The sequence below is a fragment of the Excalfactoria chinensis genome, chromosome 5 (genome assembly GCF_039878825.1).
Source record: "Excalfactoria chinensis isolate bCotChi1 chromosome 5, bCotChi1.hap2, whole genome shotgun sequence".
In the NCBI taxonomy this organism is placed as follows: Eukaryota; Metazoa; Chordata; class Aves; order Galliformes; family Phasianidae; genus Excalfactoria; species Excalfactoria chinensis.
Window position 1 is genome coordinate 49,438,003 of NC_092829.1, and position 26,988 is coordinate 49,464,990.

At 45.0% G+C, this 26,988-nt stretch overlaps 1 protein-coding gene across 6 annotated transcripts in view; it reads right to left on the bottom strand.

Annotated features, from left to right (window-relative positions):
* Window positions 1–25,937, bottom strand: part of BMAL1 (basic helix-loop-helix ARNT like 1) — a 45,802-nt gene extending 19,865 nt beyond the window's left edge. For 2 of the 6 annotated variants that reach the window (XM_072338516.1, XM_072338521.1), the window contains exons 1-3: window positions 25,337–25,473; window positions 2,642–2,760; window positions 1,175–1,322 (exon numbers count right to left, since the gene is read on the bottom strand). In XM_072338516.1, the coding sequence (XP_072194617.1) occupies window positions 1,175–1,314 (140 nt within the window). In that variant the 5' untranslated portion in view covers window positions 1,315–1,322; window positions 2,642–2,760; window positions 25,337–25,473. Of the gene's footprint in view, window positions 1–1,174; window positions 1,323–2,641; window positions 2,761–24,728; window positions 24,821–25,336; window positions 25,480–25,499; window positions 25,619–25,834 lie in introns of those variants that run through there. The other 4 variants (XM_072338520.1, XM_072338517.1, XM_072338518.1 and 1 more) reach the window with 4 other exon arrangements.
* Window positions 25,938–26,988: the final 1,051 nt, after the last annotated feature.

Consider the following 26,988-nt stretch of genomic DNA (forward strand, 5'->3'; position numbering starts at 1 on the left):
ACTTTTCAAGAAGGCTAAACTTATATTACAGAAGCTATGTACGCAGCACACTCGTGGTCTGTACACGGTAATTAGTTTTGCACCTAACTGCTCCTAAAAATAATCTCTATGCGCAGGAAACCTAATTCTTAATTGGCATCCTCAGCACAGATCAATGTAGAAGGAACTGCCAACAGTGAGAAAGTCCACAATGATAAAATCTGTGCCAAGTTACATAGAAATGGATTACGTAGCTGTGTTAATAATGGATGGAGCCTACCCACAGGCTTCCCTGCAGCTAGGCTTGGTAGTTACAACTTATATGAAGTTTGCAGAGTAACTGACAGTAAGCATGTTGGTCTTGGTGTACTTAGAGCAGAAGACACTGCACAGCTGGAAACGTGGCACACATTACTGCAGCCTTCACCATTCTAAAGCACAGTTGGTGTGATTTCTTTCTGCTCCAAATACCTGCCCTAGGACAGAAGTTATGGCTTGGATGGTGCTTCTAAGCTTCGTTACTAGCAAGCACACTTTTAAGAGAAGCAGCTTTCTCGAAATGAAAACATGCTACCACTGATCCACGAGAAACCAACCTGTTATTCTACCAGGAATAATGGTTTGCAGCCAGAGAGCAACACAAGATTAAATCACTTGATACCACAAAAGGCAGTCCTACTGCAGCAAACCAGAGACTCCTCAGACTCATATTCAACTGGGAGACCAAAATAGCTCCATCAGACAAAGTTTGGCAGCACACCGATAGGAAATGACTGAAAAGGCAAAAAATAAGTGAAAAGAAGGAACTATTCCTAGTTTTGCTTCTCCTTTCTAATTAATTATTTGCTTCCCTCCTGCTGGTCAGACATGCTGCTTCCTATATCTATGGTCAACATAATCAACCTTCACATCATATATTTCATCAATATTCATTTCTTTCTTTTTCCCCTCATTAGCCAAAGGTTTCTTTCCTCAGCCTCACCTCGTTCAATAGCCCTCAATTCCAGCTGCACTGAGATGAAGGCCTTATTACTAACTAATGAACTTTCCTTTTAGTGCACAGTAGCATTTTTCTTTCTCACAATCTTTAAGCAATGGGTTGTCAAGAAAAGGTTATCAAGGTTATTTCATCTAACTATACTGTTCTGTTGCAACTGCTTTTTAGCATTATCAAATCGAGAGAAATCCAACTCACTGATAATCAGTAGAGCTTCCCTTCCTTTTCCGATTACAGTCCACTCCTGAAGTGCTAAGGGAACTGGAAATCAAGTCAGCAGGGTCTGGTGACATAAAGTCACTAATTGTAGAAGAAATGTCCATCCTTTGGTCTGCCATTGGATTGTCTAATGTTACAAAAAAAGAAAAAAAAAAAAGAAAGAAAATGTCACCCTATTAATAAACATCAATTTACATATTTTAAATACACAAACGCATACACACACAGAGCAGATTTAATTATTAAGTGTATTAAATACACTTAAAATTGCAAAAATTACAATTCTGTTATTTGCTCTTGCCGTACACAGACACAGGCTATTGCTCTTTCTTTCAGCAGTATTACATATCCCACATGAGCTACAGAATCACAGAATCAAAATGGGTTGGAAGGGATCCCTGGAGATCATTTAGTCCAATTTCCCACTGCTAAAGCAGGTTCCCCAGAGGAAGTTACTCAGAAAAACATTCAGGCAGGTTTTAATATCTCCAGAGAAGCAGAAGACTCCACAAGCTCTCTGGGCAGCATGTGCCAGTGCTCTGTCACCTCCAAAGTACAGAAGTTCCCTCTCATGCTCATGGAACCTCCTGTGCTCCAGGCTGAACAGTCCCAGATGTCTCAGCCTTTCCTCAAAAGGGACATGGATTTCTTCAGGCCCCTAAGCATCCCTGCAGCCCTCCACTGGACTCCCTCCAGAAGTTCCATGTCTTTCTTCAACTGGAGAGCAAAGAAATGGACGCAGCACTCTGGATGTGGCCTCACCGTAGCAGAGTAAAGGGGGGGGAGAATCACTCTGGGCCTGGAATCACATGGTTCCATTTCTTTCCTCCTCCAGTGGAAAAGAAACGTGCATCAATATGAAGGGCAAAATTAAAGACTTCTCCATTGTATTTTCAGGTGTGAGCACTGAGTACATTCGATGTATCCGTATTTGTTCGTCAAGATGTGGCATGCAGAACGGCTTCTCTCCGCCCTGCTTCCCCACCCATTGTCAACATGACTTTTAACTAAAGGTTTACTCTTATGTTTACTGCCCAGCAGTCAACTGCTGCTACCCCACACAAGTAAAGAGTGAGTTCTTTCTTTTGCTTAGGGGGAAAACCAATTTTCACGCACATCTCCTTCATTTGAAGAACGTGTTCTGAAAGTCCACAAGGTTTGAGAGTTCTACTTCCCCGGAGTTTTATGGAACAGAATTCCAAAGACTTTGCTACAAAATGAATGAATTAAATCCTCCACCAAGGCACAGCCCCCTCAAAAACCCTAACAACCCAGCCAAGGTCTAAGACAAGTAGATGAAAGTACAAAAGAACGTAATTAGCAATTTTCACCTAGAAGGTGCGCAGTTTAAACCTTTAGACTGCAAACACGACATAGCTGAAAGAAACGCTGCAAAAAGCTTATCCATTACTGAATGCCATCAGCTGGGAAGCAAAAAGATCTTACCTGAAAGCTTTTCTTGGAAGCCTAGATCCACCTGGAGGAAGAAGAGGATGCTCAGCCTGAAGCAGTTGAACACCTTAAAACTTTTTCATGCCTCATAGTCGTTAGTTAAGTACAAACACCTGAATGGAAAGAAAAGCAGCAACCATAAGAAATGTAAGAAACGCCTTCACTATACTCAGATCTGATAGCATTTGTTGTCAGATGCTAGCAAAATAAGTCAAACTGCTGCTACGCTGCAGAGAAAGGCTGCTTTAATGTTAAGGTGGCCATAGCCTTAAGATAATTTTGGCTGGGCTTGTGATTTTATTTTCCCTTCCAACAGCACTTGGCATTTCCAAAAACAAGAGTGGTTCAACTTCTTGTTCTATTCTGCAGGCTTCAGGCTTTAAATAAAATTCACACCCCATAGTGGGAACTCAAGCCCTTCTAGGATTCCAGGACTGCCTCTTGCAAAAGCTTTTGCCAGTCTTCTGGATACGCTCCTTTCTGGCTGCTCTGTGTGATACTGTGTCTGCCTTTCCAACCTGTGATGCAGGCAGAACTCCCCAGGAACACAGATGAACAAGTTCCTGGGACACCTGCAGAAATTCTCGAGCCTAAAAACTAATGCTTCATCAATGGGGCCGCTCTATAACCAATTCTATGGAATCCCAGATATATACATGGACATGTTAAGGGTTAGAAGCTAACAGAAGCACCACAAAATACAAAGTCAATAGCATCACTTTTTTCAGCTCTGCCAGAACAACAAATTCAGGGTTAAATAACTGAATCTCGTTAGTCCTATTACAGTAATAACAGTTGGGATCAAAGTGCTTAAATCTAAAGTCAGGCAAGTCATGACTTTTGTATCACCAACTTGTGAGCACAGGACTGCTGCTGTAGAAGCAGACTTTCCAGCCTGTTTTTGAGGGCTCACCGTGCATCCCACTGGACAGCCTCTTGGTGTCTGCTCTCAAAAATGGATAAGGAGCCAGGTCTTTCTGAACGTGTGGGCATAATGCTACAGGCGAGTTAAGAGGCCAGCTGCCACCAGGAAGTCATTGACAACATGCTAAAACAACACAACCTTTAAGCAAACGATGAATTGCCATGGACTCCATAACCACAACTTACAAGAAGGCTTTCACGCACACTAATACAATTACCTGTACACCAGACCTTACTTTCATTTTAAATCAGCCTTCTCCTAGTTATCTACTTCGCCTCTCCTACTCAAGCAGTTCAACAAGTACCAACTCAGTAATGTTATTGTGGTTTATGAGATTACTGCAGATTAATATACAACCCTCCAGTAAAGCCACAGTCACTGATCATTTCTCTGCTCTCGTTTCAGGTGCAGAAATGTTGTCCTCAACCTCAGCCAGGTGCAGAAGTTAGATACAGCTGTACTTAATGCCGCCTGCTTAATGTGCATCCACGATTCAGCCTTGGAATGTGACACAAAGCCCCGAGCAGTGTACAGTGCAACTAGAAACCAGTGCTCCCCAGAATTTCTGACCCTAGATCCACCTTTAAATTCCAAAAGCTCCTGACCACTCCTGCATGCGAGCATGGCTGTTGAAATCGCTTTTGACTGTTTAATACAATCTCCATGACCACTAATGATGACCTGACAGCAGGGCGGGACGTGCTGGAATTAAGAAAGAAAGCAGCAGAGAATATCTGTTTTACATTTAACACAGTTCTTTCCTGTTGAAGAATGCTTAAAAAAAAAAACCCAAAACTGACACTGATGTACTTTAATGCAAAAAATCTCTTTGTTCATATCAGAACAGAAGCTTTGATATACAATTTGAGGCGCCTTGGCCATTTAAGCACAGGAAGACTACATTAAAAAACCAGAATTCTCCATTTCTTATCATATCAGCCCTTTCTCTGCTGTGTCCTGAACGCTCGTCTCAGCTCTAACAGCCACAGCCCTACGCATCAGCATTGTAGGAACTGAAAATCATGTCCGTCTCTTGAGATGAGGGTTCAAGTTAGAAAGAGTCAACACAAGGATCAGAGCAAAAACCAGCACGTCCCACTGTAACCAACGGGCAGCAGCTCAGAGCAATAGTCCGCGTCAGGGCTTCTTAAAAACTCCTTGAAAAGGGAATATTTGAGTTTTTCAGCCTCGAGATGCTGGTTTTCCAGTGGCTAAAAAAACCCTCTACGAAAAGCAACACAATAATGATCCATAAGCACAAGCAAAGCCCACATCTTCAGTTTATGAACCTTACCCTGCTGACAAAGTACTCCAAGGACCTACTTGAAAAAATGCCATGTAGGCCACTTCCTGATTACGTTCTGTCATTGTGCCGCACGAGAACTTCTCTCCGCAGCCCATTTTGGATCACCTCCTTGAGGATTTCCCTCCTGTGCGTGCAGCCTCTTTTGCCCAACCCCCTGTAACAAGGGCAGGGACGCAGTAAAATCAAATCTTACAGTTCATCCCTTTACAAGGAAAAAAAAATAAAGTTGGCAGTCACATGACTGGCTTAATCATGCAGGAAAGCTGATCATGAGTACATAAACACCTCTGAGCAAATCAAGGTCACAGCTAAAGTAGGTCAACCAAGTCTGCCAAGCACCCATCCGGGAGTCAAGACCTCTTTACGCAAGCGCCACGAGTTTCAATTACCCCTGGGCAAGACTCGGCTATCTCCAGCACACAATGCAGACTTATTTTAAGAGAAACGCAATTCTTCACTTTGTGAATCAGAAGTGTGTCATATCTGAAAGCACCATTTCACAATGACAGAGGAAAAGTGTGGTGTGGTTTCCTTTAGAGATAATTAAGAAAATGCTCGCTGTCCCTGTGCGTAATGACCTGTACCAAAAACACGCAGCTGCAGGAAGGAAACCTTTCTCCCCTTCACAGCAGCACCCCAGCACAGAAGGCAGCTGTAAGAACCAGTAAGAAGCACGGCAGGATTTGCTCTCTCCACCCTGTGTTTCTCTGAGCCGTGCTGTAGCTGCATGTGTGCTCCAGATGTGCACCCCAACTAACGGCGGCAGACATCCACTCAGCAGCACAAGCACTGCAGTGTACTCGAGCTGCTTCCAGAGGCATCGCACACACGGGCACAACAGCTCCCTGTGACAAGCAGCTCCTACAGCAAGATCTTCATTAGGAAATAGTCTGCGTTGTCTTAAAGGAAGATGTCTGAATTAAAGCAGTGGTATTTTCTTTTTCCTTCGGCACTCAAGGAGCACCTGCCAGAACACCTCCTATTTGTCCAATAGATTGGTACAGTTTTGTTTCAGTGGCACATTCGTGCTCCCTGAACTCCCTTAATCATATCTGCAGGAACACACTGTACTCCCGGATGGTAAAATGCCCTGTGGCATCATCCCACATCTCACAGCAAAGCAGTGATCTTTGTGTTTTGCTTGCTGAGGCCATCCTTTTACTCACTCAACACCACGTTCCCCAACCTCTGTCAGCCACAAACCACATCTGAGTTCTGGAACTCTTCCCTACCCAAGCTGGTGTTCCTATCCCATCCTTCAGGCACACACGCAGCCTGCTGCACGCCTCACGTTACCAGCTGCTGGAACACAGCCCTGCACAAGACGGGCTGCATGAGCGGCCCCAGCTCTGCAAAGGCAGAGGCACAGCCTTTGGGTGCTCAAGTGATTTACTGTACCAACAGCTGCTCCCTGTCTTTCCTAAGGAAAAGGGAGCAGGCTGGAGGGGGGCATCCCATGAATTTAAACCAGCCACTAAGCTACAAGATGAATCATTTTGACCTAAGGGGAAAAAAAAGCCTTCAATACACGGAAGAAAAACCATGGGCACAAAGAACATCCTTCAGCTCCGGAAAGTTAATTAAAAGACATTTTCTCAACAGATCAACATGGTGCCTACATGCATTCCCGTACAGAAGCAGGTTTGTTCATCACTAGTTTCTCTGAGAAAAGCCAGTCGTACCATGGCATCACCCGAGGAGTTTTCTAGACTGGTGTAGTGGTAATGGAGCCACAAGGCAACATCCCAAATTTATCCTGTCCATAGAAGCACTGAGACTCTCCGATCAGCCTCAGATCCCATTTCTCATTGTTTAAAAGAGGAAATAGCTTTTACTTCCAGCGATTCTGACGAAGGACTTCTCTGGTGCTCCAAAGCCCACAATAAGTGGTAACTAAAATAATTTACTCATGCGATGGGGAGTTCAGAACCGGATCCACAGACCCAGAAGGATCCCATCAGTACTGAGCATAGTGGACCTCCAAGATCTACAGATGTAAACAAGCAAGCAAACACCTAGCTCACGTTTTTCTTTAAGTGAAGCAGTCAAATGCCTGCTTCAAGACTGATGGAGATAAGGACCACCTCCAAAACAACAACAACAAAAACTTGAGCAAAACCAATGTCAACCTATTCCTCCTCCCAGGAATCAAACCTGTTTACAGTGAAAATGGACTGTCCGTGCTATGGCTGAAGTATTTCCCTCCCTAATAGGTTCCAGTGGTATGTACTGTAGTGGCTTAGCAAAAAATGTTGCATACAACAGCTGCTACGGCTGGAGACTGTATCGTGCTCAGCAGTGGCATCCAGAGTAAGCAGCCCTAAGCCACAGGAGCTCTCAGGACCTCACACATGGCTGTCTGCCTCTCTACCAGTTCAGTGAAACCCAGCTGGAAGAGCAGTACAGCAAAGCTTGCTGGTTTACCATCATTATCGAAGGTCTGATCTATGTAAGCCTTTGAATGCCTTATTTCAACAGACCCTAATCACCAAGATCTCCATTTTGATTTCAATGGATTTGAACACAGCTACAAAAAACAGCTATTCTGAAAACAGCTGCTCGCAGGAAAATGACTGAGCTTGAGATCAGAAGTGTTCCTATTCCTTTAAACCAAAACTTAACTTAAGACAATGTTTATCACCCCAGAATTTCTGCAGTGTAAGCTACAGAATCACAGAATCATAGAATGGCCTGGATCGAAAAGGACCACAATGATCGTCCAGTTTCAAGCCCCTGCTATTTGCAGGGTCACCAACCAGCAGACCAGGCTGCCCAGAGCCACATCCAGCCTGGCCTTGAATGCCTGCAGGGATGGGGCATCCACAGCCTCCTTGGGCAATCCAGTGCGTCACCACCCTCTGGGTGAAAAACTTCCTCCTTAGATCCAACCTAAACCTCCCCTGTCTCAGTTTAAAACCATTCCTCCTTGTCCTATCACTGTCCACCCTCATAAACAGCCGTTCCCCCGAAGTACAAAATAGCTATATTTTATACCTGAAAATAGGACCCACCAGTGTTAAATGCTGACAAAGTGAGTTCATAAAAACCTACGTTAAGATGTAGAGTTTAATATTAATTTATTCTGATCCTTCAGAAGATTTTGTGCCTGTGTGGGAAGGAACAAAGTATTATAGTTTCAACATTACAGGGGAAAAAAAAAAAAGGAAGACCTAAAATGAACAGACAACAGAAGCTTTCTGTCCTTTGGGCTGGATACCGGATTCCAGTCATTTACTCTTTTGATGCCAAAATTCATGACTCTGCTAGTAGTGACAGACCCACACACAGTTAAAGGACAGAAATCTGCCCCTCCAGTTAATGTGAAAGCTGTCAACCTGGGTTACTGAGCTTGGGGCTCATTCCAGTGAGTGAAGATGTACTGGTCCACAAACAATGGGTGCAATCCTTGTTTGCATCAACCCTAAGCCATCCAAGGGATGTCGGGGACTGAAAGACCGCGAGAAACCCCTCCTATCAGGTAGGAAAATTAATTAACCAAAATAAATACCATTTACGTAACAACCTCACCAAAGCTACTGTTGACTTCCGTAGTAGTTTGGTGTGTTTTGATGAGAATCTTTTGGGGGAATAAAACGCAAACACACCAAACAGCCTCACAGCTGAGGAGGCAGTGGCTCTGTGAAGTCTCCCGAACGGTACACGTTACTTCTGAACTGTCAGCATGATGTCTCATCTTGTGCTGCAGCGTGCAGACAACTTCCAAGTAGTATTTTTTAAACAACCAGAAAGTCTTCCTTAGGAGAACTGCACACAGCCTGGACTGGCACTTCCAGAGCAGGGGAAGCACGCAAGACAAGTAGGTAAGCTACTCAACTCGCTTCTCACGTTTACACAAGCAGCGGGAATTTAGAAATCAGTGCGTCTTTAACACATGACTGGGAATGCCTTGTTTGCGCTTGTAGTCCGAGAGATGCAGCTTTCTGTCCCAAGGTTTCATCTCACTCCTACAAACAAGACCTGGTTTGCTGCACAGAAATGCTTTAGGTGCAAGTTTCAAGGATGTCTTCACCCTTCATCTACACAAACTGAATACGCTACGTTTCAGGCAGCTAAATACAAGCTTTTTAATTTAGAGCTTAAGAATGTCACAAAGCCTGACTGCTCATTCTGACTGTTACAATGTCCTTGATAAGCTCTGAGCAACTTGAAGTCTTCCTTCCCGTGGCCAAGCCAAGCTCCTGCATCCTCAGTTTGGCAACCATTCTGCCTGCAGTGCATCGGCTCTGAAGTTGTCTCTGGCAGGGAAGCAAAATCCTTTAACGCAAAGTTCTAAGAAATGTGTCTTTCTAAAGGCTCTCTTGCACAGCCTCTATCGTGGCAAAGCACCATTTCAGCGCTGTTAGCTGAACCAGCTGCCAATCTCACAATCTGGCTGTGTGCTTCTGCCAGGTTCTCATTTTCTTCTTCCCTCTTCAGAATGGAGAATTATTAGCATCAAAATTAGACAATACATTTGAGTTCTTGCATGACTAATACTACCTATGTAATATTTCTTCTTGACTTTTAAAGTTCATGCATTCAGGGTTGTCAGCCATTTTTCAGTTTAACAGGCTGAGCTGCTACACGCTTCTTTTAGTCTTTCAAGTGTATTAAGGTGACAAACCTAGTTTTCTGCATCTGCTTTTGGACTGGATCACCCGGTCCAAATACAGCTACACATAGTGCTTACAGCTGGTTCTGTTTCCCAGTCACATCATTACTACTACAAACCTAAATGCAGCAGGCATGCGCAAGGCCTTTCCTTCAGTGATCTGCTGCCAAACAAATAGGAGCCAATGGAAAAGAACAGGTCTCAACCAAACAGGTTGTATGCTCAGGGCATGAAGCACAGAAACAAAAGGGCCAAAATATTGCTAAAAGGAGGGTAGACACACGTTATATTTATACCTTACACCTTCATTTCCAGCTTTGTCACAGATACTTTGGTCCTTCTGAATTCTATCTCTGACTGGAAAAAAACTTTCCCTGTTCTCAGCACTCTGCCAGCCTGACAAAGAAAAGCTGACAGGCTGTCAGTTTCCCTTTGGTCCTAAAGAAAGCCCTGGGAAAAGCAAGATATTCTCAGCCTGCCTTAAACCATGCTGAGGGTATTCCCCACTCAGCTGCTTCTTCCAGCACACACATCTCTGAGGTCTATTTTTCCCCACTGCTTTATTAAAGGCTTTTTTTAACTTAGCTTTACACAAAATCAGCTGTCAAACATATATATATGCCAGACCCATACCGACATCAATATTTCTTCCTTCTGACTACCTCAGCACTATGTTAGGGTTTATTAGGATTATTCACAGAATCCCATTTTTAAGTCAATAACTCCCCATGCACATACACACTCATGCAAGCAGCCCCAGCTGCTTCTTCTGTCTTGAGTCCCTTCGACTGACGTGGAGCAACAAGAAACACTAACAGAAATGATAAACCTACCGGTTTCATTTTGAAGTCACACAATTTACAAGTGAAATCCACATCCAAATAGTAAAACCTGAGACACCGCAACAATTCAGCACTTGCATGTCTTCTGGAAAGCATGCAAGGACACAACCAGAAGGAAAAAGAAGGAAAAAGATAGACATACCATTGCCAGTCTCGCTCCATGCTTCAAAAATAATCGCCTCCTGCGTGCCTGAAATCCCATTTTTTAAGTAAGTGATCTGCTGCTAACACCGAGAAAGGCAGCATTTCAAAGTTATGACAGCTCACACTGTGGCATTATCCAACTCTCCACTCTTCGGAGAGATTCACAAAAAGCAGTTTCGAAGCGCAGCGACAGTGAGCACTGAGAAGTAGGGCAAGTTCCCAGCACCTCCCGAGGGCCAGCACTAACACTGCTACAGTGCATCCGGAGCAGAATGGCTGTACTGAGAGCTGCCTGCTCAACTGCCCAACCGAGAGCAGTGCTGCCACAGCACAGGGCAAGTACAGCTGTAGGGCAGCTTCTTCTCACACTTCCATTGGATTCAAGTGGCTGAGAAGCCAAAATGACAATTGCGAGTCCTTTAATGGGACATTAGAAGTAAAGCTATTTGTGTAATCATACTGTATACTGGATGGGTAAATGATACAGGCTAGGCTGCCTCCTTGCAGCACTACCTTTTTGTATTTCCTTCTCCCTTACTTGGGTAAATTGGAACTCCTGTGCAATGGGACACATCACTGAGGTGAACCCCAGGCACCCTACAGTGTGCATCTCACTCAAGCCAGCAACCAGGAAAGTTCAGCTTCTCTAGCTTCAAATGCCACAGCACTGAAAGCATGACTCAGATGAGCACATCAAGCAGAATACTTCTTGTCTTCTATGATGATGCCCAGAGTGGTGATTACTTGGTTAAAAGCTATATGGGTTGGAAAAAGTTGTTATCTCTCTAGCCCAGGATAAGCATGAGATAACAAAAACTTCTCAGCAGTTTTACAGAACAGCTGACCTAACACCTTACTGCTACAGAAGGGGTAGATCTCTCCTTCTTTCTCTTCCTTGTCACTCTTCCCCCACATTTCCCTTCAGTCCCCTGGTACGGCCTTTGCACAACGTGCTGAATCTATCTGCTCATCAGACTGAAAAACAGCTTGACAGTAAGCATGGGCTTCTGTGAGGTCAGCAAGCTGCACCATCTAACTGGAACATTGGATGATACCCTGAACTCGTGCAAAGCCAGGGCCGAGACATGCCAGGAGATAGGAAAGGCAAAACTGTCAATTTCAACAGCAGTGAGTTGTTAAAATATCTGTGCCATACACTGTAATGGCACTTGCATCTTACTCACGGCAGGATTTGTTTTCAGGTGAAAATCCCTGCATAGCTGGGGCAAGGCAAGGTGCACACAAACCTTCTACTAATCCACACCTGCACTGAGACTGCTTCAGGAGCTTTTCCTTTTGTGAATGACAAGTGACGAATACACAGACACATTAGAAGAGGCTTCCTACCCACTCTATATTCACTGCTTTAGTGAGAGCACAAATTTTGTTTTCCGGTGGAAGGCATAAAGGCAATAGGAAAGCCCTTGGCAGAAATTGCTGACGAACCACATTCCTTTTTTGTGCGTCTGTACATTAATGCTCATGTTGGGAAGAAGCAACATTCAGTTGTCAGAGATACATCTAAGACTTGTGTTTTTCCAGGCAGGGTTTAAAGCCTGCAATTTCTATTTTAAAGTAAAGGTCAAGTTTGGATGCGTACTTTTGCATTACAACCAGAGCTGAAAAAGCATTTTTAAATGGCTGTTGTATGTAGAACAGTCTCATTCTACTAAATCAAGGCAGCCCTTCATAAAGGCAGGGTAATGATCGGGGAACGCCAGGAATTCACTGATTAGGGTCCCTACACTACACAGACATCATGCACATTCAAACAAAATTAATCCTGCCAACAGCAAAAATGGGTAGAGGAGAAAGGAACCTTGTTCAGAAAACAAACCAAACCAAAAGTCACTGTGTCATAACATGGTCCACCATGCCCACAGCCCAGTCCCGCTGAAGGAAGGCACACCAGGCATCCAAATTCTTTCACAGAAAGTTTAAGTAGGTTTAGATGATGTTATTTCCGCAGGTAGGCTTGTGCCAAATGGTAATAATGCCGTCCCTTAGTTACCACTTACAAATGCTCATAATTATTTACAGCTCCTGAACAGTACGGAGGATGACTTGGATAGCATCCAGTAAACCTACAGCAATTAAATTTATTAGAAAATGGAAAAATTTCCAGTTTCACTCGGTAAAAAAGACAGGCATTGGTTTCTATACAGGGATCAATCAAGTAAGCTGCTGCTTCAGCTTAGAGAACTGACAAAACAAAGCTTGGTCGATAGCCCAAAACCAATGCTGCTCTTCACATGTGGGGTGGCAGGCCATGGGAACTGCTCACCAAATAACATGAAGGCTAAAAGTTCATGTGGTTTCCCACAAGGGGTAAGGCCAGCTCATGGAAAGTGTAAAGTATACAAAGATCACAAAAAGCTTTCATAGGCCTGGCTGAAGTCAGCTAACATACAGTTCTCAGCATAGTATCAATTAATATCAGGTAGAAGGGACCCACATAAAAGTTATCAGGCACAAAATGCCCAAACCAAACACTCAGGATGGCCATGCCATTCTTAACCTCGCTAATCTCTCATTTACTACAGTTCTTCGCTGAAGTCTTGCCAGCATTATTAGCTGAAATTTCAGATCATTGACTAACAGCTCATGATTCTCTTGTAAAGAGGCCAAAGGGGACAGTGAAATAAGGAAACCTACTAATAGCAGGTGCAGAAAACAAACAAAAGTGCTTAGAATAGAAAAGAATGCCGTCCTTCAGAAGATCACCAACTACTCAGTAGACATAAGCATTTCTGCCTTTGCACAGTGGTCTGCTTTTCTGCAATGTTCACTTCAGCATATGATCTACAGTCTTGTGCTTTAGTTTGCCCCTACTTTACTAGAGAAATACATACCTTTATTGCATGTATTTTTGCCTTAATCACCCATCTGGTGCTCCACTGGAATGTTTTTAAGGCTATCTGCTAGATCTCCTTCAGCTATCTCTGAAGGGTTCAGTTTCCTTTACTTCTGTTTTTACCCTTCTAACTAGAAGTTGCCCTGTAAAAAGTTTACAAGAGCCCTTACAGATGTTCTCTGCTACAACTCTTTCTTGGCCTCCCTCTCACTTACGGCCTGGTTAAAGCTGTGTCCCCCTCAGCTCCCTCCTGCTTACGAACGTAGCAGCTTAGAGAAAAGTACATACGCTTTATCTTAACATTCCCTGTCAATTTGCTCAGATTTGTTTCCTTGCATGATCATGTATTCCAGTCTCCTCTGCAGTAAGACACAAACAACCTCATTTGCTATTGTATAAAACAAACTGATACGCTGTAATTCGGGCCAAAGTTCGTCTTAGAAAGATATCCGTGATCAACTGATAGCTCACAAGACTCTATTACCCTCCTCCCGTCTTTGCTGTTTCAAAGCTCAGTTCCTCTTCTTCCCAACTTCCAGCTTTTCTGGCCCATATTTGAGTAGGTCACCTACCAGCTACTGACACTCATTCCATCCTGTCTCTCCAGGTAACTCCACCAGATCATCAACCAAACAACAAATTTCATGAATTGCTTTTTCTTCCTTTAACTCAACTCCGTTGTGTTTCTTTAATCTCCCTCTATAAGGCTCTATTTGCAAAACACAGTTCATCCTTTGAGCACTTTTCAGTTTTCTATAAACACTTCCTAAAGTATTAAAAGAGAGTATTACGGAGTATTAAAGAGAGTATTAAAGTTAGGGCAAATTTAATGTCATACGTAAGGAGATTAAGTCACCTTAACTTGTCCACTTCTCTATAACACTGCACTGGAAACAGTCCGTCAATAAAATATTCCCTGTCACTTCAACAAAACAAGCTTTCTGAGACAGACTACAAATTCTAAGTGCAATATACAGACATAAAACTGCTTGGCAACTACTTCGAAATGGCGTATGTATTTCTTAGGCAAGATCTTAGCAAAAAACATAGGCTATTGGGAGTGACAAACAGACCAACCTGCTCCGCTTGGCTCTCTCACCACTCAGAGCATCCTCCAGAAGCACATGATTACTAAGGATCCTGAACAGAGTAAAATTAAGGACAAGCCCAGGTGGAAATTGCCAGAAACAATGCTGCTGAGTAATCCTTGCTCAGATCAGAGAGCAAACCAGTTAACTAGTTTATTTAATATGGGGCTACATGGACGTTCAGCAGTGCAGCACAGACCTCTCTCTGAGGGATTCATGCGACACAACTCTTTCATTTTTTATTAGGAGTTGCAAGCCTAAACATTTAAACCTTTGTAACTGAGAGTGTGACTGCAAGAGATGTTAACCCCCAAGCTTCACCTTTCAGCTGTGTGCTCCTTCGCTAACCTCACAGTGAATTATTCAAACATCCAAGAGATTTACACAAATCCTGTCAAAAAAAAAAACACCCCAAGATAATCCATAATTTTGAATACATCACAGTAAGAAGATTCAGGAAGTCAAACAAGTACCAGCACTGTACACAGGAGAAGAAGAGATGATGAACCAACCAGCAAATGTATACAGTGCTTGCTATGGCAAACCAATAGCTGAATATGAGAATACAAGGGTTAATTTGTAGAGGGATGTTCAGTAAGAACAGGCCTAAAAAGCCTGCAGTGTAATAGAGGTATGAAGGAGAAACTGAAAAATGGTACTTAGTTTGTGAAATGCTGCTTTGAGTAAGTTTACTTTTTTTACAGAAGGCTCTTTTTATCAACATCTGAGTTAAAACAAATCAATGTCTACTACGTAGGAGAGAGTCCTGAAAGAGTTTGTATAGATACAACCTAGTGTTGGTTAAAGTAATACTGTTCTGTATTAGGATGATATGTAAAAACGTTACAATATAATTCTGCTGAGATATCTGATGCTTACATACTGAGAAGCAGAAATATGAAAACTATAAAGACAAGCAAAGAGCAATACAGGCAGCCAGCAGGAACTAATTGGCCACACTTTTTTAGGAGTGGAAGACGGTGATTAGATCAGATGTGGAAATGATTCTGATGAGTGCATTTTTGGAAAGATGCGTGGAAAATACAGGATGATTTAAGAGAAACTTGCGTGCTATTGCCAAAAAGAAAAAAAAACCTCAGCCAAATTAGATCACTGGGAGGAGTTAAAGAGGATATGCTACGTTTTATCTGAAGGTAGGGGATGGTGTTGCTTCACTACAACATGCAGTGACACTTAGTAGAAATGAAAAATGAAGTTAACTGTATTTATCCCTAACGTTTCTTCTTTACATGGAAATCCGCTAGTACATTTATGTTCTTCCCTGAAAGATCTTCATCTGCTTCCTGGGCAACTCACTTGCCAGCTGCTCCTACAGGCACACTTGAGAACTTGCAGCAATATTATGCCCAAACCTGGACGCCAACACACCATCATTCCAAAACATCTTCACAAAGCATTCACCAACAGAAGCAAAGTGCTCACAGAACTGAGAGAAAAGAGACAGAACAACCACACAGAGACAACTTCCGGAGGAGAAAATACACATATGTATGTTTGAAGAAGATCAGCGACCAGTTAAGAGAGCAGTCGCCATGCTTCTTGAAGTCACCTAACAGAAGTTAGCAGAAAAACAGAAGAATGGTTTTCACTCGCAAATAACAGAAACCAGTACTCATCCACATTTGCCAGGGAACACCATCACTCCAATATGTTTAGGGCTACAGGGAATTAGCAAGCCACGGAAATATCCTAAAAGAGGAAGACAAGTCAGATGACAGAATATTTGTTTAAAAAAAATAAGAAGCATGCATCTGAAAGCTGTGCCAAAGCAAGTCGATTAAGCAAGTTTTTCAGCACACCAGAAATGAATTCACAGCGGCTCAAGCACTCTTGCCTGAGAGAATCCTCTTCCAAAAGGCACATTTATTTTGCCTGAAAAGCAGCTGGAACTCTCCTCGACTAACGTAAGCATTTAAGGGAACCTCAAAAGTCTTGTATGGGTGGATAATGATCAGTTCACCCAGAGACAGAAGGTCTTCAGTATTCTACAATGTTAATTAGGTCTCTAATGAGGTATCAGTTGGCATTCTTTCCTTCCTTTTTTTTTGTTGAATGGAGGATTTTTTGGCCCAGCTTCTTTCTGAGATGTTCACTGCTTGGTCTTTACCAGCGCTCATACACCCTAGGAATGAAAAAAAACGTCACTAATTTAAGTAGCAGGCACAGATTCTCTCCCTGTCTGATGACTGAAACCTTCCTGTAGTTTCCATTTACACTCCAAATTAAGTTCAAAAATGGTAGTAAATCTTTTTTTAAAAGTGTACACCGCAGTCCTACAGAAAACAGATTTTCCAGTTATAATTCTTTTGCAGGGCTACTTCATAATTTCATTAAGGGTATTTCTTTAAATGGAAGCCTGAGCAAGTTTTAGAGAGCACGGCTTCCAGAAAGCAGAGTACAGAGATGAAATGATAGCAAGGTGAGACCTGTGCCAAGTTGAAGAATCGTTCTTAAACAGCCACCTCAGAATTTTTTTTTCCAAGCAGACGGCTCCCCATCCCCAGAGGGCACAGAGGTGTGTGCAAGTGGAGTGCTGAAGTCCAAACCGTGCATCGCCTGGGACGAAAAGAAAATCATCTTCCTTTTAGCCCCATTACTATATTGCATTTCCTCTGGGTTGCCTGACAAGCCTAACTAGAGACAACGCTGGGTCTCTCTCATTTTTAAAGAAATTACCAGTCTGACAACAACTTGGACATGGGAGTACTCGGCACCGGCAGAGTCATGTGGAGAATGAGCTCCTGAGAGATTTCTATATCTTAAACATTTCTATATTTGTTCATCTGGAAACCCAGAAGAATGAGAGCCAGTTAGGGGAAAGGCAAAACAGGCAGAGGTCGAGCTGAATTACAATTGCTCATTATAAAAATATTTTCTTAATGGCAGAGCAGTGCAAAGCCCCACCATCCAGCTCCAGAGATAAAAGTAAAAACTTGTTCATTTTTCTGGCTTCTAGTTATCAGTGCCAGAACAAGACTTGTAATGTTTTGGTAATATATTCCATTTCATGCAGGAAATGAACCAACGTGGCTTAATGCAAACAATATTCTGCCACAGCTGCTCTTCTTCCACACCAAGGTTGTAGTGTAACATACTTAAAACAGCACTCCTCGCACTCAGTGCCCATCCCATCTTCAGGCCAACTCATCGAGAGAACCGTGCCGTCTCCTAGCCTACAGAGACACAAGTGCTTCTGAAGCCACAAGTGAACAGTATCCATAAACTGAGTAATCTCAGATCGGTCCTTGGGTGGGGTAAGGAGTTATCAAATCAGATTCCCCCAGTCAGTATACATGCTCAAACATGAGCCAGCAAAGACCGGAGGGACAGAATGCAAGGTTGGAGATAGAATCATAGAATCATCAAGGCTGGAAGAGACCTCTACAACCATCTAGTCCAAGAGCCAACCCATCACCACCGTATCCACTAAACCATGTCCCTCAGTGCCACATCTACTTGTTCCTTGCACATCTCTGGAGGTAGTGATTCCACCACTTCCCTGGGCAGTCCAGCCCAATGCATTAAAGCTTAACCAAGGGAGGAGACTGTCTAGCAATTCGGTTCAAATGATCATCAAAGTTACAGTACAAGTACAGTACAAGCTGTCTATGGTTGTGGCAAAGGATTCATGTCCTGTAGGGATCTACAGAACAAACTGCTGGGCACCAAAGGCTGCGAATCTTTCTTTGGCCATAGGTTTTTAACTTTTGTACTGTGCAAATAAATGAACACAACGCTGGTGATCATAGAATCACAGAGTATCCTGAGTTGGAAGGGGCCCCGTAAGGATCAAATTCGACTGCACTGAACAGTGGCATTTCCCACACAGGCCCATGAAAGATTCCAAATATACATACACTGGTAGGCAGTTTTCTTGATTTCTGGATTGGGGCCACATAAATATAATATAAAAATGTTCTCAAGTTTGTTGAGAACACAGTGTTGATATCTGGTTTTTTTTTGTTGTTGTTGTTGTTGTTTTTTTTAACTTATTGATTTAATTTAATCTATAACAAGGCAATTTCAAACTTAAATGCAAGGATTACATGGCACAGCTTGGCAACACAGTACATTGGAATAGGCAACAGATGAATAGATACACAAGTTTACTGATGATACAAAGCTGGGAGGATTGGCTGACACACCAGGAGGCTGTGCTGCCACTCAACAAGACCTGGACAGACTGGAGAGCTGGGCAGGGAGGAACCTGATCACGTTCTACAAGAGCGGGTGTAGAGTCCTGCACTTGGGGAGGCATCACTACAGGTTAGGGGCTGACCTGCTGGAGAGGAGCTCTGCAGAGAAGGACCTGGGTGTCCTGCTGTACAACAGATTGGCCGTGAGCCAGCAGTGTGCCCTTGTGGCCAAGAAGACCATTAATAGGATCTTGGGGTGCATTACAAAGAGAGTGACCAGCAGGACAAGAGAGGTGATCCTCCCCCTCTACCCCGCCCTGGTGACACCACATTTAGAAAACTATGTCCAGTTCTGTCCTCCCTGGTTCAAGACAGGGATCTCCTAGAAGGATTCCTGAAGTGGGCCACAAAAATGATTAAGGACCTGGAGCAGCTCCTGTATGAGGAAAGGCTGAGTAACCTGGGCCTGTTCAGCCTGGGGTAAAGAAGACCAAGAGCCGATCTGATAAATGTTTATAAATATCTAAAGGAAGTCGGGAGGCAAATGGATGAGGCCAGGTTCTTCTCAGTGGTGTGTAGCAATAGGACAAGGAGTAATGGCCTAGAATTTGTACACAGGAAGTTCAATACAAACATGCAGAAGAGCTTCATTACTGCAAGGGTGCCAGAGCACTGGAACAGGTTGCCCAGCGAGGTGGTGGAGTCTCCTCCTATGGAGATATTCAAGACCTGTCTGTATGCTGACTTGTGTGACCTGTTGTAGGGTACCTTCTTTAGCAGGTTGTACCCAATGATCTCTTGAGGGCCCTCGCAACCACTACAATTCTGTGATTCTGTTATTCCTGTTCCCAAGTAAGCAATTCTAAAACCACAAACTGAAAAACTTGACACAAAACAAAGTCAGAAAATGCATTCTAACACAAACCTCAAAGACTAACATCTGTTGGTTGGTTTTTGTGTTTGTTGGGGGAGTTTTTTGTAACATATTCTTATTGTAGATTTCACCTCTGAGAGATGACTAGGTCATTCAAGTCTATGGGCAAAACAAATAGTACTTTAACAGGTGGGGTGGAAATGCTGAGTCATGGCTTGAAGCAGTGATGGAGCACCTGGTGGGGAAGCAGGGCCAACCCAGGGGAGCTCAGCTGCATGCAGTGCACCTGAGTTGACCAGAATGAGCGGAGCCAGGATCCACCCCTTCCCAGACTTCATTTAAGGGTCAGCAGTGGAGGCAAGGGTATCTTGCTGGAGATCCCTGTGTATCTGAAGCCTTCTGCAGGTAAGCAACTTCATTCCTTTATTTCTGTGCCCATAGCCATTGCATGTGAGCAAATCCTCCTACAACCGATTGCTAGTCTGCTGTTGTTGCTGCATTTTCCATCACAATAGGTTGTACTACAACTGATATAACAAGAGTCAAGCTGCAACTTGAAGCCCTGATCTCAGGAGGATTTTAAATATAGTTACCAAAGGCTCTTGAATGAAGGGTAAAAATATAAGTAGAACTTGAGCCAAAACCATTCTGCTACACTCTCAACACAACTACAATACACAAATACAACACAAAGGATACAACATTTATTGCTTCTTAATATGTATTTTTATTTCAGATTAGAAGGGAAGTCCTGAATTTCTTAAGGGTCTGTGAAAAGTCTGTATGTTAATCAAGAACTTGTTCATAACAAAATAGATCAAGGAAGCAATAAACAAAAGTAAATTATAATATAAAATAAAAGTAAATAATATAAAGGTAAATTATAATAAATTAAGCTTATTTTCTCCTGCCTTTTTGATGTATATCCACACTCTGTCCATTACTATTCTGTAATACAGCACTATTTGGCAGATTCTGCCAAATTCCTTCAGATCTTGTTGGCTTTGTATTAAGACAAAGCTGAAAAGGCAAAGCCACCTCTGTGGAAGTTTCCAAGATAGAGAATGCTTCAGATCAAGAATAATACTGAATTGAGTCCTCTATTAGTTTTGGGAGAGAAAGAAATAAAACTTAAATGAGTAAGACTAAATTCAGAGTTTTCTGGATAGACTTTTATCAGGACCATGTGCAGTCCTTCAAATATATGCATTACACTGATATATTGTCAACTGTGATAAAACAAACCAATACAACTGCATAAGCATATAGGACTTGCTATAAAATGACTTCCTATTGAGGTGATTTGAGAGACATAATGCCAATACACATTACTTAGGAACAGCCAAACATATCTGTCCTAGTGCTATAGCAGTAGTTCACTGGGCGATGTTTCTGTCACAGCCACACCAAGTAAGAGCCATTGAAGATTCCGTGGTATACGTTTGCTCTTCCCTTTACAAAAGGTGCTGCTAAGTTAGCTTGTATCTGTGAAAAATGTAAGCCTACCAACATTTGTAAGGAAAATATTGTCAAAACAAACATGAGAACTACAACCATCTTCCTCAATGCCAACATTCATATGAATGGGTTTCTTTTTAAGTGAGTGGAGAATGTAAACATCTCACTCCACAAGAAATGTGGCACACCACTTCACCGTTCCAAATCCTGCCAGCGATATTTCTTGCTCTATAAGTAGCCCACTGGCACCATTCCTACAGAAGGCCAATCTACAAAGCCACAGCATGGCATCAGCTCAGGGTCACAAGCTGTTCTGACACCAGCAGCTGACCTAGAAGAGTGTCTGACATCAGAGACATTGAATAACAGCTTCTCAAATGGCAGGAGACTGAAAAGGTTACAAATTCTGTATGCGTTGGCTAAGAAATATCTTTCTGCAGCTGCAGAACTGAACATGGAGAAAGGTGGATTCTTGCAGGCGTATAAGGGGTAAGGAACGCAGACAGTCCTTCACTGTACAAGCAGAGAAGGCACTATCAGCCAGTTCTTGAATAGAATTAAACTACACAAGTACAACAAGAGTCTTAGTAACATCTAAAACAAGTTCAAAATAACACTGAACACAACAGAAAACATTGATCTTCTCTGGGACAAAGGCTGAAATGCCAGGCTATTTTTCAGATAATGAATATTCCAGACTGCCAGAGCCAGAAGGTGCTGTTTTGATCTGCATTCTTCTGCGGAATGGATTAAAAAAAGAAATTACATTTCTCAACATCTGGTGAAAGATCAGGTTTCCAAGGAGATGAAGTCTGGGCCTTGGCTAAATAGCCTTACTGCATTTTTCCAATGAACTGAGGTAAAAAAACAAAACAACAAAAACAACAACGCAGGTGAAAGATGGAGTTCACGCAAGCGAGCTACCCACCTTGTTCAGCACAAACATCTACCAAATATATACCACAAGGGTTTGGGCAATATGCAAAGCCATTAACTGCTGATTAAAAACAATTTGATATTCAAAACTGAGATTGCTTCTTTCAAGCCACCAGAATCAATAAATCTCCACACAAAACTTATACTGGCTTTCTAAATAACTCAACGTGCTAACTCTTCAAAGGAAAAGTAATTTCACGTCATTAGATGCATCAATCCTGTGCTCTGTTTCAGTGTTACACGCATTAACCACAAGAATATGCATAATTTACATACAGACTTCTCAGTTTGTTTTGCTGCTGCTCAAACTGTGCAAGAGTCCACCTTGCGTTTTGTTTGGCCAAACCCAGAGCATTCTGTGATTGTAATGCAAAACAACCAGAGCGTTCCTCTGCTCTGCGTTAACCCAGTACCTAAACCTACAGCATCCCTACAAAACTTTACTGAAAAACCCCTGCTTCTCCAATGCTTTTAAATGCTTAAGCTGCAACAACTCCTTATTTGCTTCTTCAGGCACCTTCGAAGCACAGACCCTGACTTCCACAGAATGAGTAGATATTTCAGAAACTAACTGTGAAGGTCAATGCTCAGTTCTCTGAGCTCAGTATCGCGTTCATCTAAATCATTATTTTGGTCTCAAGTTTTCTAAGAATAATATCAAGGTGAAAGTTTCAGACCCCATATAAGGTTGTGAAGTACCACAACTTCAGGTATTCTGCGTGTTCCGTAATCTTACTGAAAACAAGGAAGCTACGCAAGCTTAAAAATATGTATTTATTGTGAGTCTTTGCAATTACTGGCATACACCTTTGCATGTTTTCTGTAGAAGAAAATTGTCTTCAGCTTCTTAGAGAACTCTACACTTACTGGCATTGGAAGATATAACCAGACACTTTCCACTTTTCTGCTCTTTCAGAAGTTCGCTATGGACTGAACTGCCATGATAAAGGTTAAAAGTCAGAGGCATACAAGTTCTGTGACTAAAGAAAGTCTTTGAGGGATCCACCAAACTCAGTGCTTTGGTCTGACATCTCTATTCCTTCCAGTTTTCCTGCACCTCCTGTCAAACCATTAGCACACAGACAACCAGCTCTGTGCTGGAAAGAAAATATTGAAGTTGAGTGTGAAACAGCACTTATGTATTCATCTAAATTAATTAGCCTATGTGTCTCTATGCCTTTCTAGTTTGCTTGATTGCAATTTGCTTTTAGAAATGGTTTTACTCATTTGCAGCACGCAGGCTGTGGCTATCACATTAGGTTTCATCTTTGTCATCACAGCCTTGGATAGCGATGAGGAACTGTGCATAACAAAGCTCTGCCAAGTAAACCCAATGAATGTTCATTTGTTCCCTTTCCTGGTTTCCCAAAAGCAATCCTTGAGAGCAGGTATTTAGTGGGAAAAGAAGCCTTTAATAAGCTGAACCTATAAATGTCACCTTCCTATATACCTATAATACCTAATATCAATGGTCTCCAAGCACAGCATGTTTCTTGGTGGCTGGCAATGGCAGTGCCCTGGCAGCAGGCCCTCCTTAGCCCTGTCTTTGTGAAAGCCCAGCAGCAGGTAGGAGATTTACTGACACTCCTGTAGAATACAGAAGGCCCTGCAGGAACACAAGGCAGCTTTCCTTAGGTTCCTCCGGTACCTGCAGAGGCAGCACCCCAATGTATCCCTTATACAGATGTGGAGTCCTCTCTGCTCCATCACAGCTATAATGAGGATAGACTATGGACATGTGCAGTACAAAAGACAACAGAACCATTAAATCGCATAATGGCTTTGGCTAGAAGGAACCCCAAGGATCAGGTTCCAACCCCCCACCACAGGCAGGATTGCCAACCATTAGATCAAAAACAAGGTCAGCCTTCTCAGCGCCCCATCCAACCTGACCTTGAACACCTCCAGGGACAGAGTATCCACACTCATTTTGGGCAGCCCGTTCTAACACCTCAGCCTCCTCTCAGTAAAGAAACCCCCCTGATATCTAATGTAAATCCTCCTTCCTTTAGTTTAAAATCATGCTCCCCTGGTTGATCACTATCTACTTAAAAGTTGTTTTCCCTCCTGTTCATGAGCTCCCTTTAGATACTGGAAAACCAGAGTGAGGTCCTCCTACAGCCGCCTCTTCTCCAGACTAAGTCCAGCTCCTTCAGCCTTTGTAGAAGAGGTGCTCCAGCCCTTTGGTCATCCTGGCAGCTCTCCTCTGGACCCTCTCTAAAAGCTCCACATCTTTCCTGTGTTGAGGGCCTCAGACTTGGACATGATATTCCATGAAACAGCACCGGATTGTACTGTTATTTCACACATGGAGACATAAAATAGCCATGAGAAGCACCATCCCACAAAGCCCAGAAGTAGTAAAGGTTTTCTCCTAATAGGCGAACATGGTTTAAAACATCCAGGTGAGAGCCCTCCAGTTTCTGCCACCTGAAAGGGCCGTTTGCATATTCCTACAACACAACAAGCACACGTTCTTTGGGGGCAGAGTTTAACTTCAGCCTTCCGCAGGGAGCACAGAACCAGTCGGCCGGCAGCTCCAGCCAATGGAAACCAAGCAGCCTTCCTTCCTCCCCTGCAAACAGCAACAGCCTGGGCACTACCAATTGCTTCCATCTAACAGTCTTCCTGGGAAAACAGAACCAAACGGGTATGGATGGGAGCTTGATTCAACCCGCTGGAAAGAAACTGCAATGAAGTTTCAATCTGAATGGCCGCGGACCAAGGTTGGGAATGTAAAATTCAGACCGATTCAGAAATCACTTAAAAACATGAGCAGCGTCACCAGTTGACCCTTTTCACCTCAGAGACCGAGCAAATATTGAGAAGTCACGACGGGCATCTTCGCCTCCGAAGCACGCAAGCACACCCACTTGTTTCCTCACCGTTATTTCGGAGCGTCAAACCCTTTCCAGAACTGTCACCGTCGAGGCACTGGAGTAACAGAAACCCCAACCGCCGAGAAGGCAGCTCGATCCCTACATACACACACAGCCGCGATCACGGGAAGACGTTGCCGACACCCGCGCTCTGACGGGCCGTCCGGCGGGCAGAGCGGAGCCGTCCCGCAACTGCCCCGAACCCGCGCGGTGCGACCGGCCTGCCCAGAGCCGCACGCAGCCCGCGGCTGCTGCCATCGCTCGGGGCTCCGGCACACGCGCTCCTGGGGCCCGGCTTTGCCGCAGGGCGCCGGGTTCGCCGCGAGAGCCCAGGGCACGATGGCGGGCGGAGGGATCCGGGCGGGGAAGGGGCACCGCGCCTCCCCTCCCTCCTGCCCGGCCCGGCTCTGCCCCGGGGCCGGCTGCCACCCCGCCGCCTCCGGCTCCGATCAGGGCGGCCCGCTCCGTCCGCAGCGCCCGCCCGGCGCGCACAGCCCCCAGCCCGGCCCGCTCGCCCCGGGGAAGCCGCTCCCCTCGCCCGCCCGGGGCCGCCCGTTAGCGCTCCCCCCGCCCCCACCAGCCACAGCCGCCCACCGCCCGCTGCCGCCGCTCACCGCCAACGCCGCGCGCCCCCTCGCCGCGCCCCGGGGTGTGTTGGGGAGGGGGGTCGCCGTCCCTCGGCAACGCGCGGCGCGCTCGGAGCGGCACCCGCCGCGGGCAGCCCCCGTCCCTGACCTACTTTCCGCCTGGCTTGCCACCCAACGGCGCACCACTAACCTACTTTCCAGCCAATGGCACCCTCCTCCGGCCTCGGACCGGACGCGCCCGTCCGCCAACGGGAGAGCGGCTCCCGGGCGGCCTCGTCCAATGAGCGGCCGGCAACGGGGCAACGCCCGCCCTCTTGAGCGGCGGCTAATCCGCGGGCCCTCCCGGCGCGTCAGCCAATCGGAGAGGCGGCCGGGAGTTTTGATTCCGCCCCCCCGGCGGCGGCCGCGAAGTCCCGGATGTGGCGCCGGCGGCCGTTAAAGCGGCCGGTCGCCAGAGGTTCCTGTCGCCGCGTCCTCGCGCCGAGGCTTGTCGGCCCTTCGGCATCGCTGGCGCCATGACGTCACCTCAGGGCGGCGTGCTCAGCGCCGCGTCGTCGCCGCGCCCAGCAGCCGGATCTCCCCGGCCTCATTGGCGAGACCAGGCCGTTACGATCCCGCTCCGGTCCCGTTACGATCCCCCTCCGGTCCCGCTGTTTCCGTGTGCACCTCAGCGGCGCACGCGGACCCCGAGCAGCCCTCGTGCGGCGGCGTGCACGGCGCTGCCGAGAATGCGCATGCACCGCCGGGGCCGGGCCGTGCGGTAACGTTACTCCGCACGTGGAAAAGGCCGGCGGTGGGACGTGGCGCTGCCGTCTAGCGCAGCGCTGGGCGGCTGCGTTTAGGTCATCCTCACAACGCGCACAGCGGATGTGTTGCAAGAAAGCCATCGCGGCGAGGCTGCTTTCAAATGCGAACGTGGCCCAAGCGAGGCCGCGTTATTGCTACATCCGATCAGCGTTGCCACACTGTAATTGCCCCGAGTTTTCCCTTCCTGTGGTGCCACGCCTTCACTCGGTTTACCTTTCCCGACGCCCCGCCCCGCAGAAGCCTGGGCTGCGGCATTGTCACCTCACAGCGCCGCTGTCATGGCACAGTGAGCTCGTCCCAAGGGCTGCATGCAGGGTTGGTTCCCGCACAGCTGTGACTAAACACGGGCAGCAGGTGGCACCTGCTGGGCACAGACTCGCCGTTCGGGCAATAAATATTAGCCAGACCAAAATATATAGCAGCAAAGAAGCAAGGATCAAATGCATACTTTATACTGGATATCAGGGAGTTTTTTACAAGACGGGTGGCGAGGCACTGGTACGTATTACCCAGAGATACGGTGGAAGCCCAGTCCCCAGAGACTCTCATGGTCAGGCTGGTCAGAGCTCTGAGCAACCTGACCTCACTGTGGTGTCCCTGTATATAAATCATAGAATTGTTCAGGTTGGAAAGGATCGCAGAGATCATCAAGTCCAACCACAACATGACCATACTACCCTAACAACCCTCCATTAAGTCCCGTCCCTGAGCACCACATCCAAATAGTTTTTAAACACATCCGGGGGTGGTGACTCAACCACCTCCCTGGGGAGCCTATTCCAGTGCTTAACTACCCTTTCTATAAAGGTTTTCCTGATATCCAACCTAAATCTGCTCTGGCACAACCTGAGGCCGTTTCCCGTCATCCTGTC